Here is a 21,968-nt window from a genome sequence, read left to right on the forward strand (position 1 = left end):
TGTATTACCTGTGAAGGACGTCGTGGTGACACTGGAGCTGATCTCTAACCTCCCCGCCTCTCTGTTTTGCCGACTCCACACTCACACGGAGCTGATCTTTAGCACCGGGGTTGACCAGGTTCTCCAGCGAGGGCAGCAGGGCCTGCAGCTCCTCCAGGTGGATGAGGAACTCTTGCTCTGTGGACATGATGTCCGCCTGCTGCCTGAGACATTCTTCATAGTTCTCCACGTCCACACCCAGGCTCGCCTGCTGCAGGAAGGACACGGCATCCTCCAGCCATTCACAGGCCGACTGCATCCTGAAGTGGTACTTCTGGCACAACACTAGAGCTTCCTCCAGAGTGATCTAAACACAAAAGCAGTGAGGACATTAATCATCAAAAACCTAATTTTTAGAGCATGACACAATGACATCCTTAAATTTGACTGAAATTGAAGTATGATTGCTAGCTTTATAAAATGATGGATGTAATATTGTCTCACCTGTTTGGAGCTCAGGGCTTTCTGAACGTCTGCCTGCAGCTTTGCCATTTCCTCCAGGCTTGTATCTACATGGGCAGGAACAAGCTCATTTGCGCTGGTGTACTTCTGCTTCTCTCTGCTGCTGAGAGCAGCCACTATTCTCAGTCTGGACTGCACTTCCTCCTGCATGATTTGCTGCTTTCTGATCCCCTCCTGCACCTTCTCCACCCTCACATCCACAATCACAGCATAGCCCAGCTCATCTCTGACCTGCTGCAGCCAGTCCAGAGTCCGTTTCATCTCCGTCTCAAAGTCTTTACTTTGGACAAACCTGTCCTCACACTCTTCTATCAGATCCCCCACTGCGGCCTGTAGAGACCGCAGCTCCTCCTGCCACAGAACCACCTGCTCCTTGGAGGCATCCTGGGCCGCCTGTTCCACGCGAGGTGCGAGAGTGTCCATCTGCTCCATGAGCCGTGACAGGTGAGAGTTGGCACTCTGGAGACTTCCTGCCAGAGCGTGATAGTTCTTGAGTCTCTCCTCAGCTGACTGCGTCTCTGCATTCACTTTGACAAGCTGCTCTTTTGTGGCCTTTAGCTCGAAGTCAACCTGCATAGCCATCGCCTTGTGGTCCTCAAATGACTCCAAAGTTTCATCCAGATGCTCCACTTTCTGTTCAATCAACCTCTTCAGACTGTTGTACAGACTCACCAGCTGGGTCATTTCCTCTGGCCGCCATGGCTGACCAGTGCTACGAAATCCCTCTTTCTTCTGGTTCAGTTCACTCACAGCTAGGCCCAGGCTGCTCAGGTCGGCCTGGATCGCTTTGTAATCACTCTGCAACCTAAGAACCTCTTCTGTCTGCAGCCCCACGGGATGAGTGCCCAGGCTATTGAACTGGTCGTCAAGCTCTTGCAGAGCTTTATGGGTGACATCTATGAAAGAGGTGTACTCATTCCTGGTAAGGATAGCCTGCTGGATTTTCTCCTGCTTCTCTTTGGCCAGTGCTAGTATGCTGTTATACTGCTGAGGCAGGGTGTTGAGTTTTTCATCCAGATAGCAGTGGTCAACTTCATTCAGGCTGGGCAGTATTTCCTGTCCGGCTCTTTGGACAATCAGAAGAAGATTCTCATATTCAATTGCCTGCTCAACAATGTGTTGATACTTCAGCAGCTGAGCTTCCAATTCAGCATCTCCAACCATCAGATTGATTTCAGGGAAGGTGACGATATCAGCTTGTTTTATCCATAGACAGATTTTCTCCAGATCAGTCTTGAAGTATTTCCTGGAAACAAGGACCTTTTCAAGCTCCTGCAGCTTCTGCCCACATCTGTGTAATGTTTTATCAAAGATGTTCTGTAACTCCTGCAGCTTGGTGAGGATCTCGTTCCTCTCCTCCTCACTGGCGTCCCTCATCAGGTCCCTCCCCTGAGACCACAGGGAGGTCAGCTCGCTCTGATATGCTTTCAGACTGCTTTGGATATTCCTACAAGTTCTGACTTGCTTGGCCAGATCATCAGGTAATAAAGCAATGTACTCCTCTGCCTGGGCCTTCTTCTCATTCTGCTGCACCCAGGAAATAGACTGGCCCACAGCCATCAGGAACTGCGTTCTCTCTGTGAAGGCCTTGCTGAGATGTTTCCTGCGCTGCACGACCTTTTCACTCAAAGACTCAACCTCGGACTGAGTGTCAACGATGAGCTGCTGCAGACGTTGTCGTTCACTGAGACCCAGGCGGGCCAGCACCCTGTCAGCGTCCGCCATGGCCTGAGCCAGCAGGAGCTGCTTGGCCTCCAGCTCACTGCAGATACTCAGGTGGTCAAACAGGAAACTCTGAGCCAGCTCTGGAGGAGGACTCATTTTCATTGCCTCGGACAGGGCAGGCTGCTGTTCCTCAGCCCAGTCCCGAGCCTCTCTGAGACGGGCTTCTACCTGACCCATATCTTCCAGGGTCACCACTGAGTCCTGGATTTTCCTCTCAATGAGATTTTGCATCTGGGACCAGCGCTGCTCAAAGTGGCTGATCTGCTCCTTCACCAACTCCTTATCGTCCAGATTTAAATGTTGGATGACTTTTTGTTTCTGGTCTTTGAGGTCTTCAAGAGTTCCTTTTTGTTCATCCAGAGTCACGGCAAGCCTCCGTAGAGCCTCCAAATGCTGGGATGAACTTTCAGCATCCGTTCTGTGAGGCAAAAGAAAAGAAGTGCTTAGTGTTTGAAATATAACAATGTAAAGATTCTGATTTATATGTTTTAATGTAAAGAACTGGAAACATTTTATTAGAATAATATCAAAAATAAGCTCCAAATATGAACTCAATGATATCACTAAGATCAGATATATTCAATGACTAACAAATGTTGTTGTCTTTTTAATTAAACAGTCCTCTACCATTAATCCTTATAACATGTAGAATAAACTGAAGCCTTGCAGCCTAAAACAAAGCTTATTTGGCTTTGTTCCTGACATTAGAAGCACAGCAGTACATGAGGAATAGTATTAACACTTGATGTGAAAACACACCTGGCCAGATTGTCCCACTCTTTGGACACCTGCTCAAACAGCGCCTCCACTGCAGTGATGCATTCATGGTATTCTTTGGACCTCTGCAGATCCTCCTCTCTCTGGCTCTGCAGCTTGCTGGCCTGGTGACAGAGCTCGAGCCAGGAATGGCTCAGACGATCGAGCTCGGCGTGTTCGGGAGAGTCCTGGCCGCCAGTCAGTCTGCTCACAGTCTCCGTCATCTTGGTCAGGATACTTTGTTTTGACTGCAGTTGCTGGCTGCATTCCTGCGTGACAAAGAAGACACTGGATAGTTACCCAAAATACATTCAAGCAGTGAGCTGATCTCTTTAATTGAAATCCCAGAAATTCTTTGGATTAGATAACGATAATCTAATAGCCAACAGAATCCTGTTTGACTCACTGCACATGATTGCTGTCATGATACGGTTCCCTACCTTGGCTTGTGACAGCATATTTTGAACGATCTTAGTCTCCAACTCTGCAGGCCTTCTGGAGAAGCTGAGGAGCTGCTGCTCCATGTCCTGAAACAGGCTGGTCAGATCTTGCTTCTGGTCCTTGATCTCCCTCCAGCCCTCTGACAGTTCATGTGCGCTCGACATCCTTTCCTCTATCTACAGAAACACATTCACACCCTCCTGCTGTGAGCCTTCGTATGATGTTGATTTTTAAGCACTGCATGCTTATTTATTATTGCCTGACTGGTGAGTGAATATCAAAGGGTAATATGTAGTGGTTATCGTGTGTCTTATAACCTAGCAGCAATTACTGACCGTGAGTTTGACCTGCTGGACCTCAGCAGCTGCCACTCTCACAGCATCATCGGACAGGTCACACACAGAACACACCAGGTCCAGGTAAGTGCTGGCCTGCTCCTGAAGGGCCCTGTAGTGCTTCACCTGGGTGCGCAAAAGTAATCAGCCACATAAATAAAGAAAAAACACAACGTGCTGCCATAATTAAATTCCAGGAGTTGGTAAATTTGTGTCAGTAACCTGCTTCAGTGCTTCCTGCAGACCGGTTGGTCCCTGCTCATTGAGCTGAAGCTCCTCCTGAACCGTGCAGAGCCAGGTCTGACACTGCTGCAGAGTGTCCTGATGGTTCACATGCTTCTGCAGCTCCCGGTCCAGACTCTGGTACACCTGTGGAACAAGGCGGGTTAAGAACTTCAACTTTACTCAACATTAGAGAACATGTAGAGATTTCCTGGTTAAATGAAGTAATATGAAAACAGATCTATGGTTGTTTCCCTGAATGACTCACACGTTGGGCAGTGCTGCAGATGGCAGAGTAACTGTCTCTGGTTCCCTGTTGGTGGGCCTGGACTTGTTGGCTAATCTTTGCCTGAACTTGGTCCGTACAGCTCGCCACAAGGTCTTCTCCTTTCTGTTTCAAGCTGGTGAGACGCTCCTCAAAGCTGGCTATCTCCTCCATTATTGCCTGAAAAAGAACAATCGAGTTTCAAAATACAAAAGTGAGACATTCAACGCTAACCAAACGTATTTTAAAGTTAAAAATAACACCACTGTAATAACCCTGAGTTAGGTTAGTTGGGTCACCTTGTGTCGGGCAAGTTGCTGAGTGGCCATCTCCATGCCGCTGGTCTGCATGGAGTCAGAGGTGACGAAGCGACTGGACATCTGTAGGAGCCACTTCTCCGCTTCTTGCAGTTCACTGTTGTAAATCTCGTGCTCCTTCACCCACTCCATGAGGTTCTGAACCTGCGTCTGTAACAGAACATGCATCCTCTATCAGACCTCATGAAGCTGTATGACAAGTAATGATTCAATAAGAGAATTATTCACTGGGTTTAGTCTGTTTCATTATGTTCCTTCTGTCCTCATACAACACGTAAGAAACATTTACTCTCTAAATTCAATCCATTGTATTTTATCATTATTTCAGCTTCCCCAGAAGACCTCCAGTGTGGCTCTGCTTCACTAAATCCCCCCCTCAGCACAAACAGTTGCATTGAATCCATACCTTTGCAGCTAAGCAGAGGTCTTGGTAGTCAGCCTGCAGCTTTTTCATGTTTTCACTTATAGTGGCATCATGTACGATGTCCAGCAGGGCCTCTCCTTTCTCAAAGACAGACTTCACTGCTGACTCATGAGACTGCACTGTCTGCTGGATGGTCTGCACACATGAAAACAAACACAACATTGCAAATAGCATCAATTAGTGTTCTTGCTCTATTTTCATTTGGTTTCAAAGAGAGAAATAGATTAACTGTTAAGTTACCTTGTACTTTGCTAGCTGAGCCTTCTTCTGGTAGAGTTCAGCTTTAGGTTCCACATTGGACGCTAAAAGGTTCTTGGTCTCCTTCACCCACTGCGCCTGGCCTTTGTATTTGTCCATAAAGTCTTTAGAGAGTGAGATACATTTCTCAAGGGAGCTGTGCTCCGTGCGCAGAGCTTCCATCAGCTCCTTTAGATGAGTGAGGCGGGCGTCCACCTCCTCCTTCAGCTTCTCTTCCTCCGGCTCCTCAAGGAACGCCATGGCTCGCTCCGTCTTCTCCCTCATCGTCTTCAGGTAAGTGTGACCCTGCTCCATGTCAGACTGAAGAGCCTGAAAGGAACACAAGATAATGTTATTTAGTTTTCCACAAAGCACACATTAAAATAAACAAGGAGTGTGTGGTCCAGGTTAGAAAATATACCTCTAGTTTCTTCATCTTCCTCTCCATAGCATAGCGGTCCACAGCATCAACAGTGATAGCCACCGTGCTAAAGTTATTCTGAGCTGTGTTGAGCCAGTCTGAGAAAGTGCTAAAGACACATTGTGCCTCTTCAATGCAAGACACCTCCTCCTGGAGCTGTTTGATTGTCTCCTGCATTATAAAGGAAGAGAAACACATTATGGAGAAGAACGCACAGGGAAGCTGAGCTGATGACATCTTTCTAATGCTCTGTAAATATACAGACATTGTGTTTTGTGTTCAGTGAGACGTTACCAGTAATTGCAGAAGGAGGACGTGGTAGCGGGCTGTGATCTTGGTGGCTTTGCTGCTGATCTGGCTGCTGATGTGAGTCTCATCCAGAACCTGCTGAGCCAGGACACTGAGGCCCTCCATCTCCTCCTGATAGACCAGCACTTCTTCCTGCCAGCTCTGATCAGACAAGCAGCATTAGAGATGAATGAAGAAATGTTATAAAACCCCAAAATGTTCATCAGTCTGAAAATAAAAGTGTGGCTGAAGTGATTCTAGTGATAAAATCCAGCCCCATTGAACAGTATTCTCATGTGCACAGCTTCTATGTGTGTGAAGCTAACCTTTATCAGCTGGAGCTGGGCATCTTTAGTGGTGCGGTCAGACCGCCGGTGGCTACGTAGTTGTGCTTTGGTCTCCATGCCCTTTAGCCAGCTGTCAAGCCGCTGAAACTTTTGCTCCATCTGCCGGAGTTTTGCCAGAGCACTGTTGAGCTGAGACCGCGTTTCGGCCAGTCGTGCCTGATACATCCTCCACTCCTGCTGCAGGGTCTCCAACGCTCTGTCTTCGATCTGAGGCAGGCCCCAGGGGATGACCAGTTCTCGACTGACCAGCAGGGTGTTGAGCAAAGCCTGGCCTTCTGTACAGTGCAGCTGCATTTCCTGTAGTTACAACAAGGTAAACTTTATTACATATCAGCAGGAGTAGTTGAAGCATTTTAACATCTGTTTATTTACAACATTTTCCCTCTGTGGTTTTATAACCTGCAGCTTTTGCAGAGTCTCCTCCAGCATATCCACATCCCCCTCCAGTTGTGTGTAGCAGCCAAGCTTCTCTTGTTCTTGTTCCAGCCAGTCCTCGAATGCATGGAGGCCCCGCTGATACTCATGGTGGGCTTTCACCAGCTCCTCTGCATTCGCTACTGCCCTCTATGGACCCAATGCAAACAACAAGCCATGATGTCAGAGCCTGTTCTAGCTTTTTACCACAAACTGGATACGAGTTGTTTTCATTCGTTAGAGCGAATTATCCCACTTATTTCAATTTGTGTTAAAAACTGTATCAAACAGCTTTGGGGCTAAGTTTTGCACATTTTGCTTTCATTACCATGGCATTGTCTTTCATCGTGTTGTAGCGCTCTTGCAGTTCTTGAAGCTCCAGTTGAGTGACATAGTTCTCCGTGATGCTGACACTCTTTGCAGTGATGGTTTCCAGCAGGCTGCTGTGGCTCAGCACTTCCTCATACAGCAGCTAAAAATAGAGTGGAGAAGTAATACCATCAATAAACTGTGATACCTCTGATGTTTACTTCCGCTGCAGCTTAATAGCCCTCAGTAACTCATTGATTATCACTTTTAGAAGCTAATGTTTGAAATCCAAAGTGCTGTGTATGTGTGAGTCTGTTTACTAATAAATAAATCATTTATATGTCTTATTTGGGAAGAGTATGGTGAGAGTGCAGTACCTTGGTTTTGCTCAGGTTAGCAGTTTTGTCCCTCATCTCTGGGCACTGTTTGTCAGTGGGGTCAAGACTCTCTTCCACACGCTCCACCCACGCCACAAACTGGTGAACATCTTCCTGGTAGCTGGTCCACTGAGACAGGGAACCTTCCAGTTGACTGTTGAAGTTACAGAGCAAAGCAAAGTCAGAGGATCATGCAGCAATTGTCACTTGTTGTTACTTCTGCTAGAGAACTGACCTTTTGCATTGGATCGAGGCAGAGAGCAGGGCATCCCATGAATCTTTTAAATCCTGTATTTGCTTTTGGACTGCCGGCACTCCCTCAGCTGAGGTATTCCTCTGAACTGACTCTCCTCTTGTGATCAGCATCTTCAGCTGGATCTCTTTCTCCTGCCGAGCAGTCAGCAAAGCCTGGAGCGAAACAAATCAGTAAATGGTGTTTATTTCATTCCTGAGTGCTCAAGGTGCTAAATCTAATTCTGAAAGCTGGAGGTGACTTGATCTACCTCCAATTTGATCATCCGACTGTCGAGAACATTTTTGTCTGCAGTGGGGACACAGTAAGTTTGCAGCATGTGGCTAGTGTCAGCCACCCAGTTTTGCAGCTCCTTCAGCCCTTGTGAGAAAAGCTGGTGCTCGGTAGCTATGCGATCAATCCGGGATGCCTTCTCCTGCAGAACGGCAAAGCAAGGCACAACAAACTTTACCACAAGAGGTTTCAGAAACTGAATCCACAGAAGGCTCAACTACGTTTGCATTTGCAAAGATTTAGTAGAAAAAAAAAGGAATCTGATTTATGTGTCAATGTCTTTGTGAGACTTACAGTAAAAACAGAAAGAAGTTAGTGTTTAATCATGGTAAGTTAGTACCTTCACTGTTTATAATCTGTAACATATTAAGTCAGAGCTCGATCCAGTCTAGTGCCGCTGCTTCCTCTCAAGCTCTACCCCTAGAAAAGCCCCGGTGCATAGGCAGGTTGGGAGGCATTACTGTACCTTGGTCAGGTTGGTTAAAGCTAGGTACTGAGCAGAGAGCTGCGAGACGCGGTGCACAAAACCCTTGCCGGCCGCGTGTTCATCCCACAGCAGCTGGGCCTTCTCTTTCAGCTTGTTCAGCTGAATCTCGTGAGAGGCTAACTCCTCAAGCACAGACTGGAAGAGCACAAGCAGGTTATCAAAGACGCATGCAAGCTGACACACAGATTTCAGACAGTTAAACTCAGACACAGAGACTGAGGGGTTAGAGATGACAACATGGCAAAAAGAGAGAATGAAACATTTGGCTGGTGTTACTGCAAAGCTCTTGTTGGTAATGATGTGCAATGAAAGCCTCTGGAAATAGCTGGTAGACAGTTTTAAACAATGACGAGACACTTATAGCAAGTATTATTCTATATTACACAGTTAAGAGGACATGTGAGAGCAGCAAAGAGAAGCAGAGAGATGGCAGTAGTTCAGAAGTAAGCTTTAGCTGTCGTCAGTTCTTTTAAAGGATAACAGTGAAGCACAAACACAGTTACAGAGCTGAGAAGATGAGTTTCTGTGAGGACTAGTCAGGTTGGTTCTGAAGCACTGAGTGGTTGTTGCCTTTGAACATGAGTGGTCCTGGGCATGGAGGGGTGGATGGTGTTGTTCCAAGCTCAGTGGATTTTATTACCTGTAACTTGTGAAGCTCTTGCTTTTTGGCTGTGAGATCATGAAGCCTCGTGCTGCTCTCCTGTACAGCCAGCTCGGTGGCGTTCAGACACTCCTGCAGAGGCTCAGCACTCGCCTCGAAATCTTTCATCTGAGATGAAAGGTTCTAACACACACACAGGTGAGACAAAGAGATAGTTGAGATGTTTCCTCGACTTTAAATATCCAAATAGATGTTTTTACAGATGGATGAGAAAGGACTTACTTGAAGGTTGGCCTCTCTGTTGTGCAGGTTGGTCATGATATTTTTCCAGTCCTCCTTGGCTGTGTTCATTTTAGTCCTTACTGCATCCACTTTGTCTTTAGCTGCGACAGTGGAGACAAGCTCACCGTTCACAACTACAGCATTGAGCTTTGACTGGCCGAGCTCTCTGTCACTGAGAAACTCCTGAGGAAAGAAGATAAGAAGTGCCTCAAGAAGGTAGCAACACCATGAAAATAAAACAAATAAACACTTGCTACAAAATTAAATCAAAACTGTGTTGGTTCCCTCAGAGGTAATAAAACATGAAACTGTAGCAGCCATTAGAGGTCTAGATGCTGCGACACTGAGTGCTGTACCTGAATCTTCTGCAGGCTCGATGAGGCCTCACTCAGGTTCTGAGGAACGTCAAAGCACTTGGCTGTGTTGATCTTAGCATTGACCAACCACTGCTGGAACTCTCTGAAGGCTGAGCGAAACCCTTGCTCCAGCAGCTTCTCCTTGCTCAGGCACTCCCTGGATGCTTGAAGACTCAGACTAAAAAAAAATTAAGAGAAAAGATAAAATAAAATCTGGTTATATCTCTGCAGATTATTCAGCTGGTTCTTGTTAGTTCCTAACCAAAGTTTTGTGACACATATATCCCTCATGGAGGTAAGTTTACAGCTTACTGATAGTGTAACGTAGAAGTCAGCTGTAATTTGAGGTGTGAATTAAAATGGTATTATAGTGTTTATTAATTAATGTTCTCCTCTTATTATTAAAAAATATAATGCAATGCATAATAATACTGTCCAGTACTGAGTACTTCTGTATAAAGTATCTAAATTAATGAAACTGCATTCAAATGCTTGATTTACAACACTTCCCCCTAATTACAGAGGCTGTTTTTGATCACATGTCCGACTTTCTCACCTGTTGTACTCCTTAATAAGAGCAGACACTCTCTCAGACTGGGTGCCCATGTCTCTGGAGAATCGGCACAGATCATTGAGTTGAGTCTTCAGACTGTCAGACATCGGCTCGGCTTTCACAAGTTCTTCCAAAGTTTCCTGTGAGGACAACAAATTGTTCATCATTGATGAGCAGCCTTAGAAATCCCTACACATTAGCATTTCACATTGCATTACTGGTTTGTTATTGGTGCTAAGCTAAGCAGTGATGTACCTTTGCTATCTGCCAGCCTTTCACAGCCTCCTCTCCTTCGTTCTTTCCCTCTGCTTGAGCCAGCCGCAGACGGCAGTCCTTCAGCTGACGGTTGAAGTCCCGCAGGTCCTGCTCCAGCTGTTGTGAACGGCTATTGAACTCTTGTTCGGAGCTGGCTATCTGAGAGAGGGCCGTCTCCAGACTAGCCCTCGTCTGCAGCGCTCCGCGTTCCCACTGTTCCCATGAAGACACCAGGGCTGCTTCTTCTCGCTCCATGGCCTCATAGCCTCCTGAGCCAGTGTGATCCCTCGCGACTGCGCCGCACCTTTGAACCCGGTTCAGCCTCTCTCTGCCCCGCTGCTTAGAGTCCAGCAACTCCTGGAAAAGGTTAAATGCATTATTTACATCTCTTGGCTGGACTGAGCCAGTGTGCTGATTTTTTTGCACAACAGTTAAAACCCTTACCTGCACTCTGGACAGCTTTCTTTTAATGGAACCAGAGTCTCCAGACAGATCTGACCAGCGCTGGAGTTCCTCTTTTGCAGAAATCAGCCAGTCATTGAAGTCTCTCAGAGCATCCAAGTACTGCTCATGTTCAGACACAATGCTTTGCATTGACTGCACTTTGCCCTGCAAAAGAAAACGACAAGGTAAACACCAAATACTAGGTACAAATGAGGCACTGACTAAGTTTGTCAGATAATAGTTGCAAATAATTTAGCTGAATCCCATGTAACGGTAGTTTGTAAGGAAAGTCACTTTTCAACATCAAAGTTTTTCACAGATGTAAAATCTTTTTGACTAGCCTTGATTTCTTTAAGTAACAGTTTCAGCATTTATTTTTAGGATCTACTTCATCTGTGCCTGTAATTAGATTACCTTGACAACAGCTGAGATATCAGCGAAGTGTGCGTTGAGCTCTGCCCTGGACTCCGGTCCAAAGGTCTGGTCCCCAGTTTTTTCATGCATCTCCACTGCTTTGTCTGTAAGGCGCGACAGTGCTGCAGCATGGGCGTCCACATCAGCCTGGATGGCCCTGAGGCGCTCTAGAAGAGCTGACTTCTCTTTGCGGCCGGGCTGCTGAGGAAGAGTCATCCCCACCTCCTGCTCCACCGACTCCATCCACTGCTGCAGTTGGCTTTTGCTTTCCTGAAAGCTCGTCCACTGAGCCACCGTCCACTCCAGACGACTAGGAACAATAACAACAACATCATATAAGCACCACTGCCTATAACCTCCATCATGAACTATTGTGTCAATGAATGCTCTCCTGTGTGACTGTTAGCTGTTTGTAGATAATAACACTCTTCCTACCTGTGGCAGCTCATGGAAGTCATCAACATATTGGCCCAGGCATCTTTCAGGTTCTGTAGCTGTGAACAAATGGCCTCCTGTCCCTCTATTCTGTTGTGTTTTAGCACCTGTTCTCCTTTTCCTACAGTCATGTTGAGCTTCACTTCTCCTTCACCCTTCATTAGTAGGATATCCTGCATTTATAAAAAAAAAAACAGCAAGACAGAATCATTGGCAACTGTAAGATAATTTCTGTCCCAGGTTTTTACAGATGAAGTCGTTCACTGACCTGTACAAGGCCAAGTCTTTTCTCCAAAGTCTCCTTATTTCCAACTGTGCTGTTGAGTGAAGCCAGGCGCTCCTGGACTCCGTTAAGCCAGCCCCATGTAGCCTGCAGTGTATCTTCAAAGGCTTGCTGCTCCTGTAAAGTGAGCTGGCAGCTGCGCAGCCTCTCCCTCACACGCCTCAGTAAGGCCTGGTGCTGTGACTGCAGCTGAGCGGACACTCTTGTCTCACTGCCGTCTCCTCGCCCACCTTCGTTCAGCGCCTGTCCCTCCTGGCCTAAGCGCTCAAACGAATCCCTGCATGGAAAGTAGTTCAATGTGTAAACAAGCTTCAAAGACTGCTTTGATGCTTCATTAGAGAGAATTATTATACATCTGTTGGGGGACATTCTGAGACAATGAAATCACATCTTCTTTCTTAGAAAACACACAGCCTTGAATCAGATCCAGCACCTTTCTTTGAGCACTTCCTGCTGATATTCCTCCACATGCTCCAGCACCGCCTTTTCAGGGCCGCGTTGCTTAGTTTCCAGCAGATCTGTGGTCAACCTCTTCTCCATGTGCTCCAACCACCACCTCAGCTTCTTGAGGCGTCCCTCAAAGCTGCAAGGAATTCAACAACCAATGTTAATAATTCATTAGTTTACCAAGAGCTTTACAGGAGTGTTGTTGAGTCAGTCAGTTACCCCTTCATGAGAGATGCACTGTCCTCTAGGATCTGTTGGTTCTGTCTGCACTGCTCCACAAAGCTGTCCCAATCCTGCTGGATGGAGGAGAGGTGCTGCTGGACCTGCCCTGCACTGGCTTTGGGGAGATGGAGGAGAAGCTTCTCTCCTTCCTCACAGACTTGAGTGAGGCGTACCTCGCCCTCCTCCACACGATCCATGGCACCCTGAATGATAAGCATTGAACTTGTATCTCCTGGCCATTTTAAGAGAAGACCACATTGAAAACACTCTACACTCTTAGCCATCCCAGAGTCAGTTTTACCTTCAGTTTCTGTAGCTTGCGTTCAACAATCTGCGTGTCTCCGGATCGGTCGGAGCATTCCTTCACAATCTCCCTCTGCTCTGAAAGCCAACGATGAAACTCCTGAACCAGATCTGAAGAGACAGGCGGACAGCAAATCAATATGAAGAGTAGATTTTAAGTGAATCCAGTGTGACAGAATCAAGTTGTTGATTTAATGCACCCTCAGTTGTCTCCTTATGAGGCTTTCCTTTTAAATCAAACATCATAGAAAGTAGCAGCATCTGTGTCTGACCACGGAAAAAGCAGGTCGTGCAATAGTTTGATGAAGCATAGAATTCATGTACGAAACACATCAGAACCTTTGTACAACATTCATGTTGCATGTTAGCTTTCATTTAGTGAGATCACACATTTTATTTAGTTTATTTTATTGATGTTTCTCACCATTGAACTGCTGCTGAAGACAGTTTTGTAAGGACAACAGCGTCCTAGCAGAGAGCTGGTTCACAGACTCGTAGGTTTTGATGAGGTCGGTCAGAGCGGATCCCAAACCAGCCAGCTCTTCAGAGGGATATTTTCGACACAGGGTGTTGAGGCTCTCTCTGGTGCTGTCGATACTCCCCTGCTGATTCTGCAGCTCTTTCTGGAGGTCCTTCAAAATGTGATCAACAAGGTAGATTAGAATTTGTAGCTTTCTTAAATCTTTCTCCATCTTTTATAAGCAGTGAAAGGTGATCTTTTAAGTTTGCAGAGGAACATTTCAGTCAGATTCAATCAAGAGCTGTACTCCACTGTGTTATTATTATTATTATTATGGAGGATGCACCTTCACTCTGCAGATGTCTTCTGGATCTGATCCAGTGGGAGATGAAACAAGGGAATCCTCCATGCTTTTCAGCCATGCAGACATCTGTGAGATGTAGTCCTCCAGCTGTTTCCTTTGGGAAGTGAAGTCCATGAGGTTTCCTCTGGCCTGCTCGTGTAGCTTCTGAACAGTGCTGATCTTTTTACGGAGGTCATTGTCCAGCACCTGATGTACAAGATATGGATGACAAACATGTATATAGAGAAGAGGGATCTACTTAGTCTATAAAGTAAGGCTTCATATTTCTATAAATGAATGCAAAAGTAGTATGACTTCATAAATATTGTATAACAATTCAGAAAAATGTAACTGTAATTCTTTGTCACCTGTAATTTAGCAGGAGTCTCTTCACTTTGACTGCACCTTTTCAGCTCCACTATTTTGTTCTGCAGGGTTTCAAGTTTCTGCTCCTTCTCACACATCTCCGCCTGTGAATGCATGAAAGGAGAAACATGTGTTTGAATGTTTTTTGGGTTACCTTTTTGTTGGGTAGTGATTGCAAAAGCTGCATATATTTCTGACCACACAATAATGATCTAAAATGCATTTTGGGTTGTGTAAAAAAAACACACTAACACAGCATCAAATCAGGTAAAACAAGGCATCTCTACGATATCATGATCTCACCTGCAGCTTGGAGAGCCTCGCAAACACTTTGTGACTGTCATTGAGGTTGTTCAGGCTCTCATTGAGCTCCATCACACAGCTGCTCGTCCAGCTCTCAGTGTCCTCGCTGATTTTACGCACATCGTCCCACAGAGCCAAACTCTTGTTCAGGCGATCAATGTTGTCATCTATCTTCTCAGAAACCTGAGATGTGGAATAAAGAACAAATTCTTTACTCTCCTTAGGATGTGTGGCATTTGTTTCATTGTGTGCTGTCCTTTTTATGCAACATAATATAGATTACAAAGCTCTGTTCTGCAGTTATGTTCACTTCTGGAAAAAAAAAATGCAGTTAGCATTTAAAGGTGACATATCATGCAAAATTGACTTTTTAATGGTTCTCTACCTGAAATATGTGTCTCTGGCATGTCTACAAACCCCCCGAGAATGAAAAAAATCCATTCTGCCCCTGTTCTGATTTCTCCACCTTTCTGTAAATGTGTGTGAAACGAGCCGTTTCAGACTTCAGTGTTTTTGTTACGTAACAACAATATCCGGTCTGTCACGGAGTCAGAGCTCAGAGCTTGTTCAGCCCATAGACTGTATAAAATAATACTGAATCCCCCCTCCGTTTTTCATTACCTGCACACATGTGTGCTAACAAGGAGCTTAGGAGGGAGGCATGCTAGTTGTAGGCTGTCTTAATAAACACAAAGGTCGGTTTTACTCCCCACATCTGCAGATTTGAAGATCTAGTGGATGATTTTTATTTACCATGGATAAGTGCTAGCGCTAGTTAGCATAGCTAAATAGCTACATGTCGTAGCTGTAGCTGTGTACCAAGACACACGTCTACATAATGACAAATAAAACAAGAAACACTAAATCTGTGACCAATCCTTCAGAAAAGGTCCTGCTGCATTTCTGGCAGAGGTCGGTTTTACTCCCCACGTCTGCAGATTTGAAGATCTAGTGGATGATTTTTATTTATCATGGATAAGTGCTAGCGCTAGTTAGCATAGCCACATAGCTACATGTTGGTAGCTGTGTACCAAGACACACGTCGACATACTGATAAATAAAACAACAAGAAACACTAAATCTGAGACCAATCCTTCAGAAAGGTCCTGCTACAGGCGTCTCTCCATCAGGATCAGATTCTGGATCAGATTCAGAGGGTTGAAGTAACGTGATCTCTGAGCAGCCGTGTATATTCAGCCAACATGTAAACATTAGATCAACGTGCTGGAGAGCCGAGGCCACACCCACTTCCTGAGGGGGCGTGGTCAGAGAGAAAACAGAGTGTTCTGAGGAGGACTGAAGAAGAGGGTTTTTCAGGGATGCCAAAATCTGATTTCAAAGTGTTTTTTTGAGCATAAACTTTAAATACATGTTTTGGGGACCTCTTAGACCAATATATATTGATGAAAAAAGCGTGATATGTCGCCTTTAAGTTATTTTTCTGATTTGAACTGCGTTAGGTTAAAGACTTCAATTTTCCTTAGTGTATCCTGCAAAACTCTATCCCTTACCTCACAAGACAAAACTATTTGTAGTAGGCAGATGTGTTTTCTGTAGTCTTTATATGCTGCGTAGCCCTGGTGTCTACAAAAACACATCCAGGTCTTTTTTAATCAACTCATTATGACTGTGAACACTTCTGAGCTCAGACTTACATCCAGCCACTGATCAACAAGCGTCTCCATGTCCTTCTTCAACATCTGAGCGTCACACTCCGGGATCTTCTTCAGTTCAACCACCAGCTGTTTTCCTTTACTAGAAAACTGATCCAGTTCATGTTGCTTGCTCGCCATCTCCACCTTCACTGTCTCGTGCTACAAATGGAGAAGAGACATTAAACCTTTAAAGCATTCTGATGAACAATAATTCATGATTCCAGGATAAAGACACTTTTCTTCTAACTTTGTGTTCATTAAAAGAGATCTGGGTGAAGCAAACCAGAGGACTATGAAATAATGCTTTGACCTGACCTTGGTTAGAGACCTCCTGGTCTCCTCGTAGTCCTTTAAAACAGAGCTGATCTCAACCAGAGGCTCAGTGCTCTCAAGGATGCTGCTGATGGAGGTTTTCAGGGTTTGGTATTCTCTCATGAGCTCAACAAGGACGTGGCACTGCTCTTGTCTGTCAGAGAAAGAGGTAGAGTATGAGATAATATTTAAATGATCTGTAAATAAATACAACAAACTTCATGAAACCAAAATAGAATGAGAACATTTTAAATATAACACGTCATTGAGTCGTCAATAAGTGCAACCAACTACCTCTCTGTGATAAGCTTCTTGGTGTCCTCCCATGTGGTCTCCAGCAGGTTGATTTCCCTCAGTACCTCTCCAGCTAGCTCTGCATCTCTCTGAGCCAGCTGGTTGCCTTTGTCCCTCAGCCACTGCTCCTCATGCTGGTGAGACTGGAGCTCATCCTCCATCTGATTAAAGAATCTGAGCCTGAAGAACAGAGGAAGAATATGTGGCTGTTGTACGTGTTCTCATACCTCCCCAACTTGTGATTATATTCTCCTGTGATGTTTTACCTCTGCTGTAGCGCGTGCAAGCTCGGCTCTTTAAAGCTCTGATGGTCAGCTTTCTCCTCGATGTCCTCCACAGCTTTGAGCAGCTGTTCTTTCCGTTGTCTGAATGAGGTCCACAGAGCTCCCAGGGCCTCTGCTTCGCTCTGTTTAGTACCAAGCAGGTTCCTCACTGCATCCAGCTCTGCGCTGAGTGAATCCGCCAGCATGCGACAGGACTTCCGAGGACCCTCGTCAGCACCGATGTGGAGATGGCTTTTGCAAAGGCTGCTATCCAGGTTGACCGCAAGAGTCTCAAGCTGGGTGATGTCAGGGACAATAGTGGCCAGCTCCTGCTGCAGCTCCTCTACTTTTCCACGGTCCCAGCTTCCTGCACTCTCCACGGTCTGCTTCAGACCTCGCAAGACTCCTGCAGCCACACCGTGCGTCTGCAGGAAGGCTTCAAGCCTTTCAAGACACTCGAGCTGGAGCTCAGCTGTGTGCTGGGCCTCCAGGTAGGGCTGCAGACAGCTGTCCGCTCTGCTGCGGAGGGGCTGTGCATCAGAAGGGTCACAGAACTTACAGAGCTTCTCAGTCTGCTGCTCCAAGCTCTGTCTCACACCAGACTGCTTCTGTAAGGCCGCCTGTGTCTCCTGGGGAAGGTTATTGACAGATGATTACTTGTTGCTCTTAATCGAAACACTTTTTGTAGAAGTAAAGATGCACAATGCTTCTGTGTGTTTCTCACCTTTACTTGTGTGGTGGCCGGCTGCAGGTTGCTGATGTTAATCTGCGAGGTGGAGTGCAGATTGGAGAGCATGCTGTCACTCCACTGGGAGAATTTAAGCAGGGCCTGGTCAAACTGCTCGACCAGCGAGAGGTGGCTCTGCAGCTCTTTGATTCTGGGGGCAAAAACAGCACCACAGTGAGTAAAATCAGCAAACAGGAGACCTGCTTTACCTGGCATTCTTACTGAATACATTCGGGAAACTGACAGGACAATTATAATAAAATCAATTTCTGATTTAGTGCTGTTTGGTCCAACCTTTGAGGAAGGACTTCATTTTGAGCACGCAGTCTCCTCTGCAGGCTCTCCAGCTCGTCCTTCAGCTGCCTCACTCCCTCCTCTGGCGCGGTCGTACACAAGGAAGTCCCCAAAGACATCAGTTCAGCATGAGCAGGCTCAAGTGACCGGACCTCAGAGTGCAGGGCCTGCAAAGTGTGTGTGCAAGCAAAATGTGTTCATCATGTTGAGATGTGAAAAGTCTGCTCACATTGTCACATAGGGGAACAAAAATCTGTGGGAGAAGTATTTGTATGAGGCTTTATTTTTGTAGAAGAGGATGAGTATATGCTGTTTGTATTTCACCTGCAGATCGTGGAGCTCTGTGCGGAGTTTGGCTTTATCAGCTGACAGAAACTGACTCTCTGGTTTGAAGGCAGATTCACTCCTCTCCAGGCAAGAAACAAAGTTTGATCGCTGTTTCTCATACCTGAAACACATCAATAAAACTAAGTATGGTGTCTTCTAGTGAATACAAATACAACATTTTCAGCTTTCAGGAGCAGAAATGTGGTCTGATTTCGCTACAGACATTTAAATCCTTCTTAAACCACATCTATGGTCAGTAGCTCTCTCACTTTTGCCAAAGAGACAGCAGGTTTTCCAGAGCGCTCTGTTTGTCCTTTGACTTCTGGATGTTTCGGTCGTAGCTGCTGTTCAGCTCTGTCACTGTCCTCTCTGCTTTCTCTTTGTCGCTGAGCCTCCGAGCTCCAGCTGACAGAGACAGTAAGGTTCCCTTCAGCTTTTCCAGATGCTGACAGACATCCTGTTGAGCAAAAGTAAAAGTCAGTTACCTCCAGAGGATCATCTGTTAGCTGTATAATCAAACAAGGTAAAAGCAACTACTCACCATGTGGGTTTGAAGAGCTTTGTATGTTTCTGAAGAGGAGGTGCAGGACTTGATAGGATGCTCCAGTTTTGCGTACAGCTCACTGAGAGATGCTTGCATCTGGGATGAAAAAGATAAAGATTTCAACCTATCGTATGGCAAAACCTTCTATTAATGCTCTATTATAATGATGGTCAATCCTGTTTACCTCCTCAAGGCTACATTTGAACTTCTGCTGATTAGAGGAGCTCTCATCCAACTGTCTATCAAGCTGCTGTACGCTCTCCTTCAGCTCCTCCCAGTACCTGCCGATCTGTGTCAGACGGGCCTTGATGCGAGCGGCCTCCCCTGAGGATACAAACTGGGCGAGAGCCTGGGAGTCCGTCTCCAGCCGAGAGGGAACCTCAGCTCGCTCCTTAAGTTCTGCACCAGCAGCCTGGACACGCAGGGAGGGACGCAAAACCATAAAAGAGAGCAGGTCAGGAAGTCTTTATGAACTATTCAGCGGAAGGGAAGGAGTGTATATCTTTTTTGGACATCAGGGAGCGATGTTAAGTGAGTTCAGATATTACTAAGGTTAGCAGGTTTGGCCATTAAAAGCATCACAGATCTTTGTTCTTTTTTATTTCTAACAAGTCTTCTTAAGAGTTATAACCAACCATGAAAGCAACTGTTTCAAACCAGCATTTTTGTTTCACTGTGTGGAGTCAAAGCACAGGCAATGTGTCAGTGTTTGAGCAAAGAAGGTCTGAGTTGTTGCTTTTTAACACCTTAAGACGACCTCATCGATCGAGTGAGATTACTGTTAGGAGGCGGCTTGAGACTGTTGAAGCTTTATGATCTACAAAACCGTACCTTTATAGAGTTAATCTGTTGCTCAAGAGGAAGAGAAGACGACTTCAGGGCATCCAGCTGCTTTTCTTTGTCAGATATCCACAAGGAGAACGTTTCAAATCCAGCTCCGAACTGATCCCACTGACTTTTCATTTCCTCCAGAGTCTTGACACTAGAACACAAAAACACAAATGTAAATCATAAAACGGCTAAGAGAAAGTTGTAAAAACATTGGCAGTCATGTAAGATACCAAGTGGCCAATTATTAGATTCACAACTTTTGGAGATTGTGTCAGAGAATCTATCAGACTGCTTCTTTGAATAACATCCAACAAATACTATTTAAAGATGACTAAAATCTGTATTAATCATAGGCAACAAGAAATAAATCATCCTCTCACTCTTTTTTAAGCCCAGCCTCCACTTTGTCCACTTGCTCACTGAGGGAGCGAGCTTGTTGTAGGAGCAGGGTCTTGTTTTTAGGACCGAGTTGGATTTCAGTCGTTCTCTTCAGCAAAGTGTTCATGTGTGAGGCTTCTGCTTCACACTGCTTCAACAAAACCTGTAAATCATAACAAGAATATCAGAAATAGTCTCCACCGCTGAGAATCTGTCCATGTGAATAATCCCAGAAGACAAACTCTACGTACTCTGGCCTGATCGAGCTCAACAGCCAGACTCTCTGGACTGCTGAAGTTCAGGTCTCTCTCCATCGTCGATCGAGCCTTGTTAACAAACTCATGCACCGCCTCCTGCTGGCTGTCAAACTCCTGCCAGGCTGCCAGTGTGACCTAGAGATGACAGAAATCACATCATTTTTATTCATCTAGCACTTTTTTCTATAAAACAAAGCATAACAGGCCTTAAAGGAAGAAGAGTGACAGATTAATGCTCTGATTGTTTGAGCACAGTGTGAATTTTAAAGCAGGGAAATGATCACTCTTTCTTCCAGATCAAGATAAATGACAGAGGAACACACTGATAAATGACACATGTGCTGCCATTTCAGCTTGAACCACATCATTAAGTATGCAGATGACACCGCCATGTTTGTCTTTTTCCAGCAGGGGGTGATGACTCAGCATATTGACAAAGGAAGTGTAGTTTGTAGTCAGTGAGCATTGCTTCTGCAGCACAGTTTGAAACATCAGGATTATTTGTATGCACCATACTTAATATCTGCTACCCCCCACAGCGCTTCCTCTCTTACAGATAAAAGGGCGGCTAAGTTTTGGTTTCAAAACTTCCGTCTCCAACCTGTCGGTGTTTAAAAAAAGAAAAGCAACAGTGAGGGTGTGAAGACCGACTCACTGCATCACTATCTTCTAAAACAACAGGAGAGCTTCAGAAGGAGAGTTCTGTCAGCAGAAGACTTCAATCAGACCTCCCTATCCTCTATTCAGTACACATCTCTGCTCCCTGAATCTACTGCAGTCACACTTTGAATGTTTCTAAAGTGTAGGTTCAATCTGTAAGAGTTTGTTTCACTTTACTTATTCAGCTTTTTACAAGAAAGAAAAGATACATAAATGATATGCACTAAGTAGATCAAAATCAACATAAAATCACATAAAGGAATCACCACTTTAAGCCTGATAGAGAAAAAATGTAGAACAGACAATTACACAATATCAAAATAAGCAGAACTTTGCATGTTGCTGATATTTTGCAAACACAGGCTGTAACAAAATCAACCTTCATTTTCAACTTGTTGTTGCAGCTAAATATTTGAAGCACCAGTGCTTACTTAATCAGAGGTGAAATGTTTTTTTATTAACAGAGAAGGAGCTAGAGTGAAATGTTTATTTATTAACAGAGAAGGAGCCAGAGTGAAATGTTTTTGCCCAAGGGGAAAATGTGTCCAGGGCAAAGAGCTCATGGTCTGCTGCTTCATATAAAAACATCACAAAAACACCATCAACATTCGATTCAATGCAAGACAGAACATAGCATTTCTAATGGTTTTTAATAAATCTCTGCCTCAGTGACATCGCTCACCTCAAGGCTCTGTTCCTGTGAGTCCATATTCTGCTCCATTTTGCTGAGTGTGTTCTCCAAACTCTGCAGGTCCTGCTGCAGAGCCTCCCCCAAACCCTCCTCTGCCTGGAGCTGCTGGCCTCTGGTGATCAGCTGCTGGACGTCCTTTCTCTTCAGCTTAAGGCGTTTTAACAGTTGCTAAAATATGAATCATACAAAGGGTTAATCTGTTGTCTTTTACTTGCATTTAATGCTTTATGTAAACTCTGCCAAAATGAAGTTGGTTTCCTTAAATGTCCTACAGTA

The 21,968-nt window shown here is 45.3% G+C and overlaps 1 protein-coding gene across 1 annotated transcript in view; it reads right to left on the reverse strand.

Annotated features, from left to right (window-relative positions):
• syne1b (spectrin repeat containing, nuclear envelope 1b) overlaps positions 1 to 21,968 on the reverse strand; it is a 94,738-nt gene that overhangs the window by 41,178 nt on the left and 31,592 nt on the right. Inside the window, exons 29-77 of the mRNA XM_034674401.1 lie at positions 21,684 to 21,860; positions 20,336 to 20,476; positions 20,087 to 20,247; positions 19,707 to 19,857; positions 19,060 to 19,287; positions 18,873 to 18,971; positions 18,601 to 18,788; positions 18,329 to 18,452; positions 18,005 to 18,171; positions 17,708 to 17,861; positions 16,987 to 17,612; positions 16,721 to 16,900; positions 16,430 to 16,580; positions 16,115 to 16,273; positions 14,460 to 14,642; positions 14,159 to 14,260; positions 13,794 to 13,997; positions 13,412 to 13,619; positions 12,986 to 13,098; positions 12,682 to 12,887; positions 12,449 to 12,598; positions 12,001 to 12,292; positions 11,733 to 11,905; positions 11,298 to 11,607; positions 10,884 to 11,048; positions 10,440 to 10,796; positions 10,188 to 10,324; positions 9,632 to 9,809; positions 9,276 to 9,458; positions 9,033 to 9,176; positions 8,372 to 8,527; positions 7,883 to 8,047; positions 7,615 to 7,787; positions 7,380 to 7,533; positions 7,022 to 7,165; positions 6,679 to 6,843; positions 6,259 to 6,576; positions 5,939 to 6,094; positions 5,645 to 5,815; positions 5,227 to 5,553; positions 4,969 to 5,121; positions 4,545 to 4,712; positions 4,249 to 4,425; positions 3,981 to 4,127; positions 3,759 to 3,884; positions 3,423 to 3,599; positions 2,986 to 3,251; positions 484 to 2,644; positions 9 to 346 (exon numbers count right to left, since the gene is read on the reverse strand). Coding sequence (XP_034530292.1) covers positions 9 to 346; positions 484 to 2,644; positions 2,986 to 3,251; positions 3,423 to 3,599; positions 3,759 to 3,884; positions 3,981 to 4,127; positions 4,249 to 4,425; positions 4,545 to 4,712; positions 4,969 to 5,121; positions 5,227 to 5,553; positions 5,645 to 5,815; positions 5,939 to 6,094; positions 6,259 to 6,576; positions 6,679 to 6,843; positions 7,022 to 7,165; positions 7,380 to 7,533; positions 7,615 to 7,787; positions 7,883 to 8,047; positions 8,372 to 8,527; positions 9,033 to 9,176; positions 9,276 to 9,458; positions 9,632 to 9,809; positions 10,188 to 10,324; positions 10,440 to 10,796; positions 10,884 to 11,048; positions 11,298 to 11,607; positions 11,733 to 11,905; positions 12,001 to 12,292; positions 12,449 to 12,598; positions 12,682 to 12,887; positions 12,986 to 13,098; positions 13,412 to 13,619; positions 13,794 to 13,997; positions 14,159 to 14,260; positions 14,460 to 14,642; positions 16,115 to 16,273; positions 16,430 to 16,580; positions 16,721 to 16,900; positions 16,987 to 17,612; positions 17,708 to 17,861; positions 18,005 to 18,171; positions 18,329 to 18,452; positions 18,601 to 18,788; positions 18,873 to 18,971; positions 19,060 to 19,287; positions 19,707 to 19,857; positions 20,087 to 20,247; positions 20,336 to 20,476; positions 21,684 to 21,860 — 11,453 coding nt within the window. The remainder of the gene's footprint in view (positions 1 to 8; positions 347 to 483; positions 2,645 to 2,985; positions 3,252 to 3,422; positions 3,600 to 3,758; positions 3,885 to 3,980; positions 4,128 to 4,248; positions 4,426 to 4,544; positions 4,713 to 4,968; positions 5,122 to 5,226; positions 5,554 to 5,644; positions 5,816 to 5,938; positions 6,095 to 6,258; positions 6,577 to 6,678; positions 6,844 to 7,021; positions 7,166 to 7,379; positions 7,534 to 7,614; positions 7,788 to 7,882; positions 8,048 to 8,371; positions 8,528 to 9,032; positions 9,177 to 9,275; positions 9,459 to 9,631; positions 9,810 to 10,187; positions 10,325 to 10,439; positions 10,797 to 10,883; positions 11,049 to 11,297; positions 11,608 to 11,732; positions 11,906 to 12,000; positions 12,293 to 12,448; positions 12,599 to 12,681; positions 12,888 to 12,985; positions 13,099 to 13,411; positions 13,620 to 13,793; positions 13,998 to 14,158; positions 14,261 to 14,459; positions 14,643 to 16,114; positions 16,274 to 16,429; positions 16,581 to 16,720; positions 16,901 to 16,986; positions 17,613 to 17,707; positions 17,862 to 18,004; positions 18,172 to 18,328; positions 18,453 to 18,600; positions 18,789 to 18,872; positions 18,972 to 19,059; positions 19,288 to 19,706; positions 19,858 to 20,086; positions 20,248 to 20,335; positions 20,477 to 21,683; positions 21,861 to 21,968) is intronic.

Source organism: Notolabrus celidotus, chromosome 22 (assembly GCF_009762535.1).
Source record: "Notolabrus celidotus isolate fNotCel1 chromosome 22, fNotCel1.pri, whole genome shotgun sequence".
In the NCBI taxonomy this organism is placed as follows: Eukaryota; Metazoa; Chordata; class Actinopteri; order Labriformes; family Labridae; genus Notolabrus; species Notolabrus celidotus.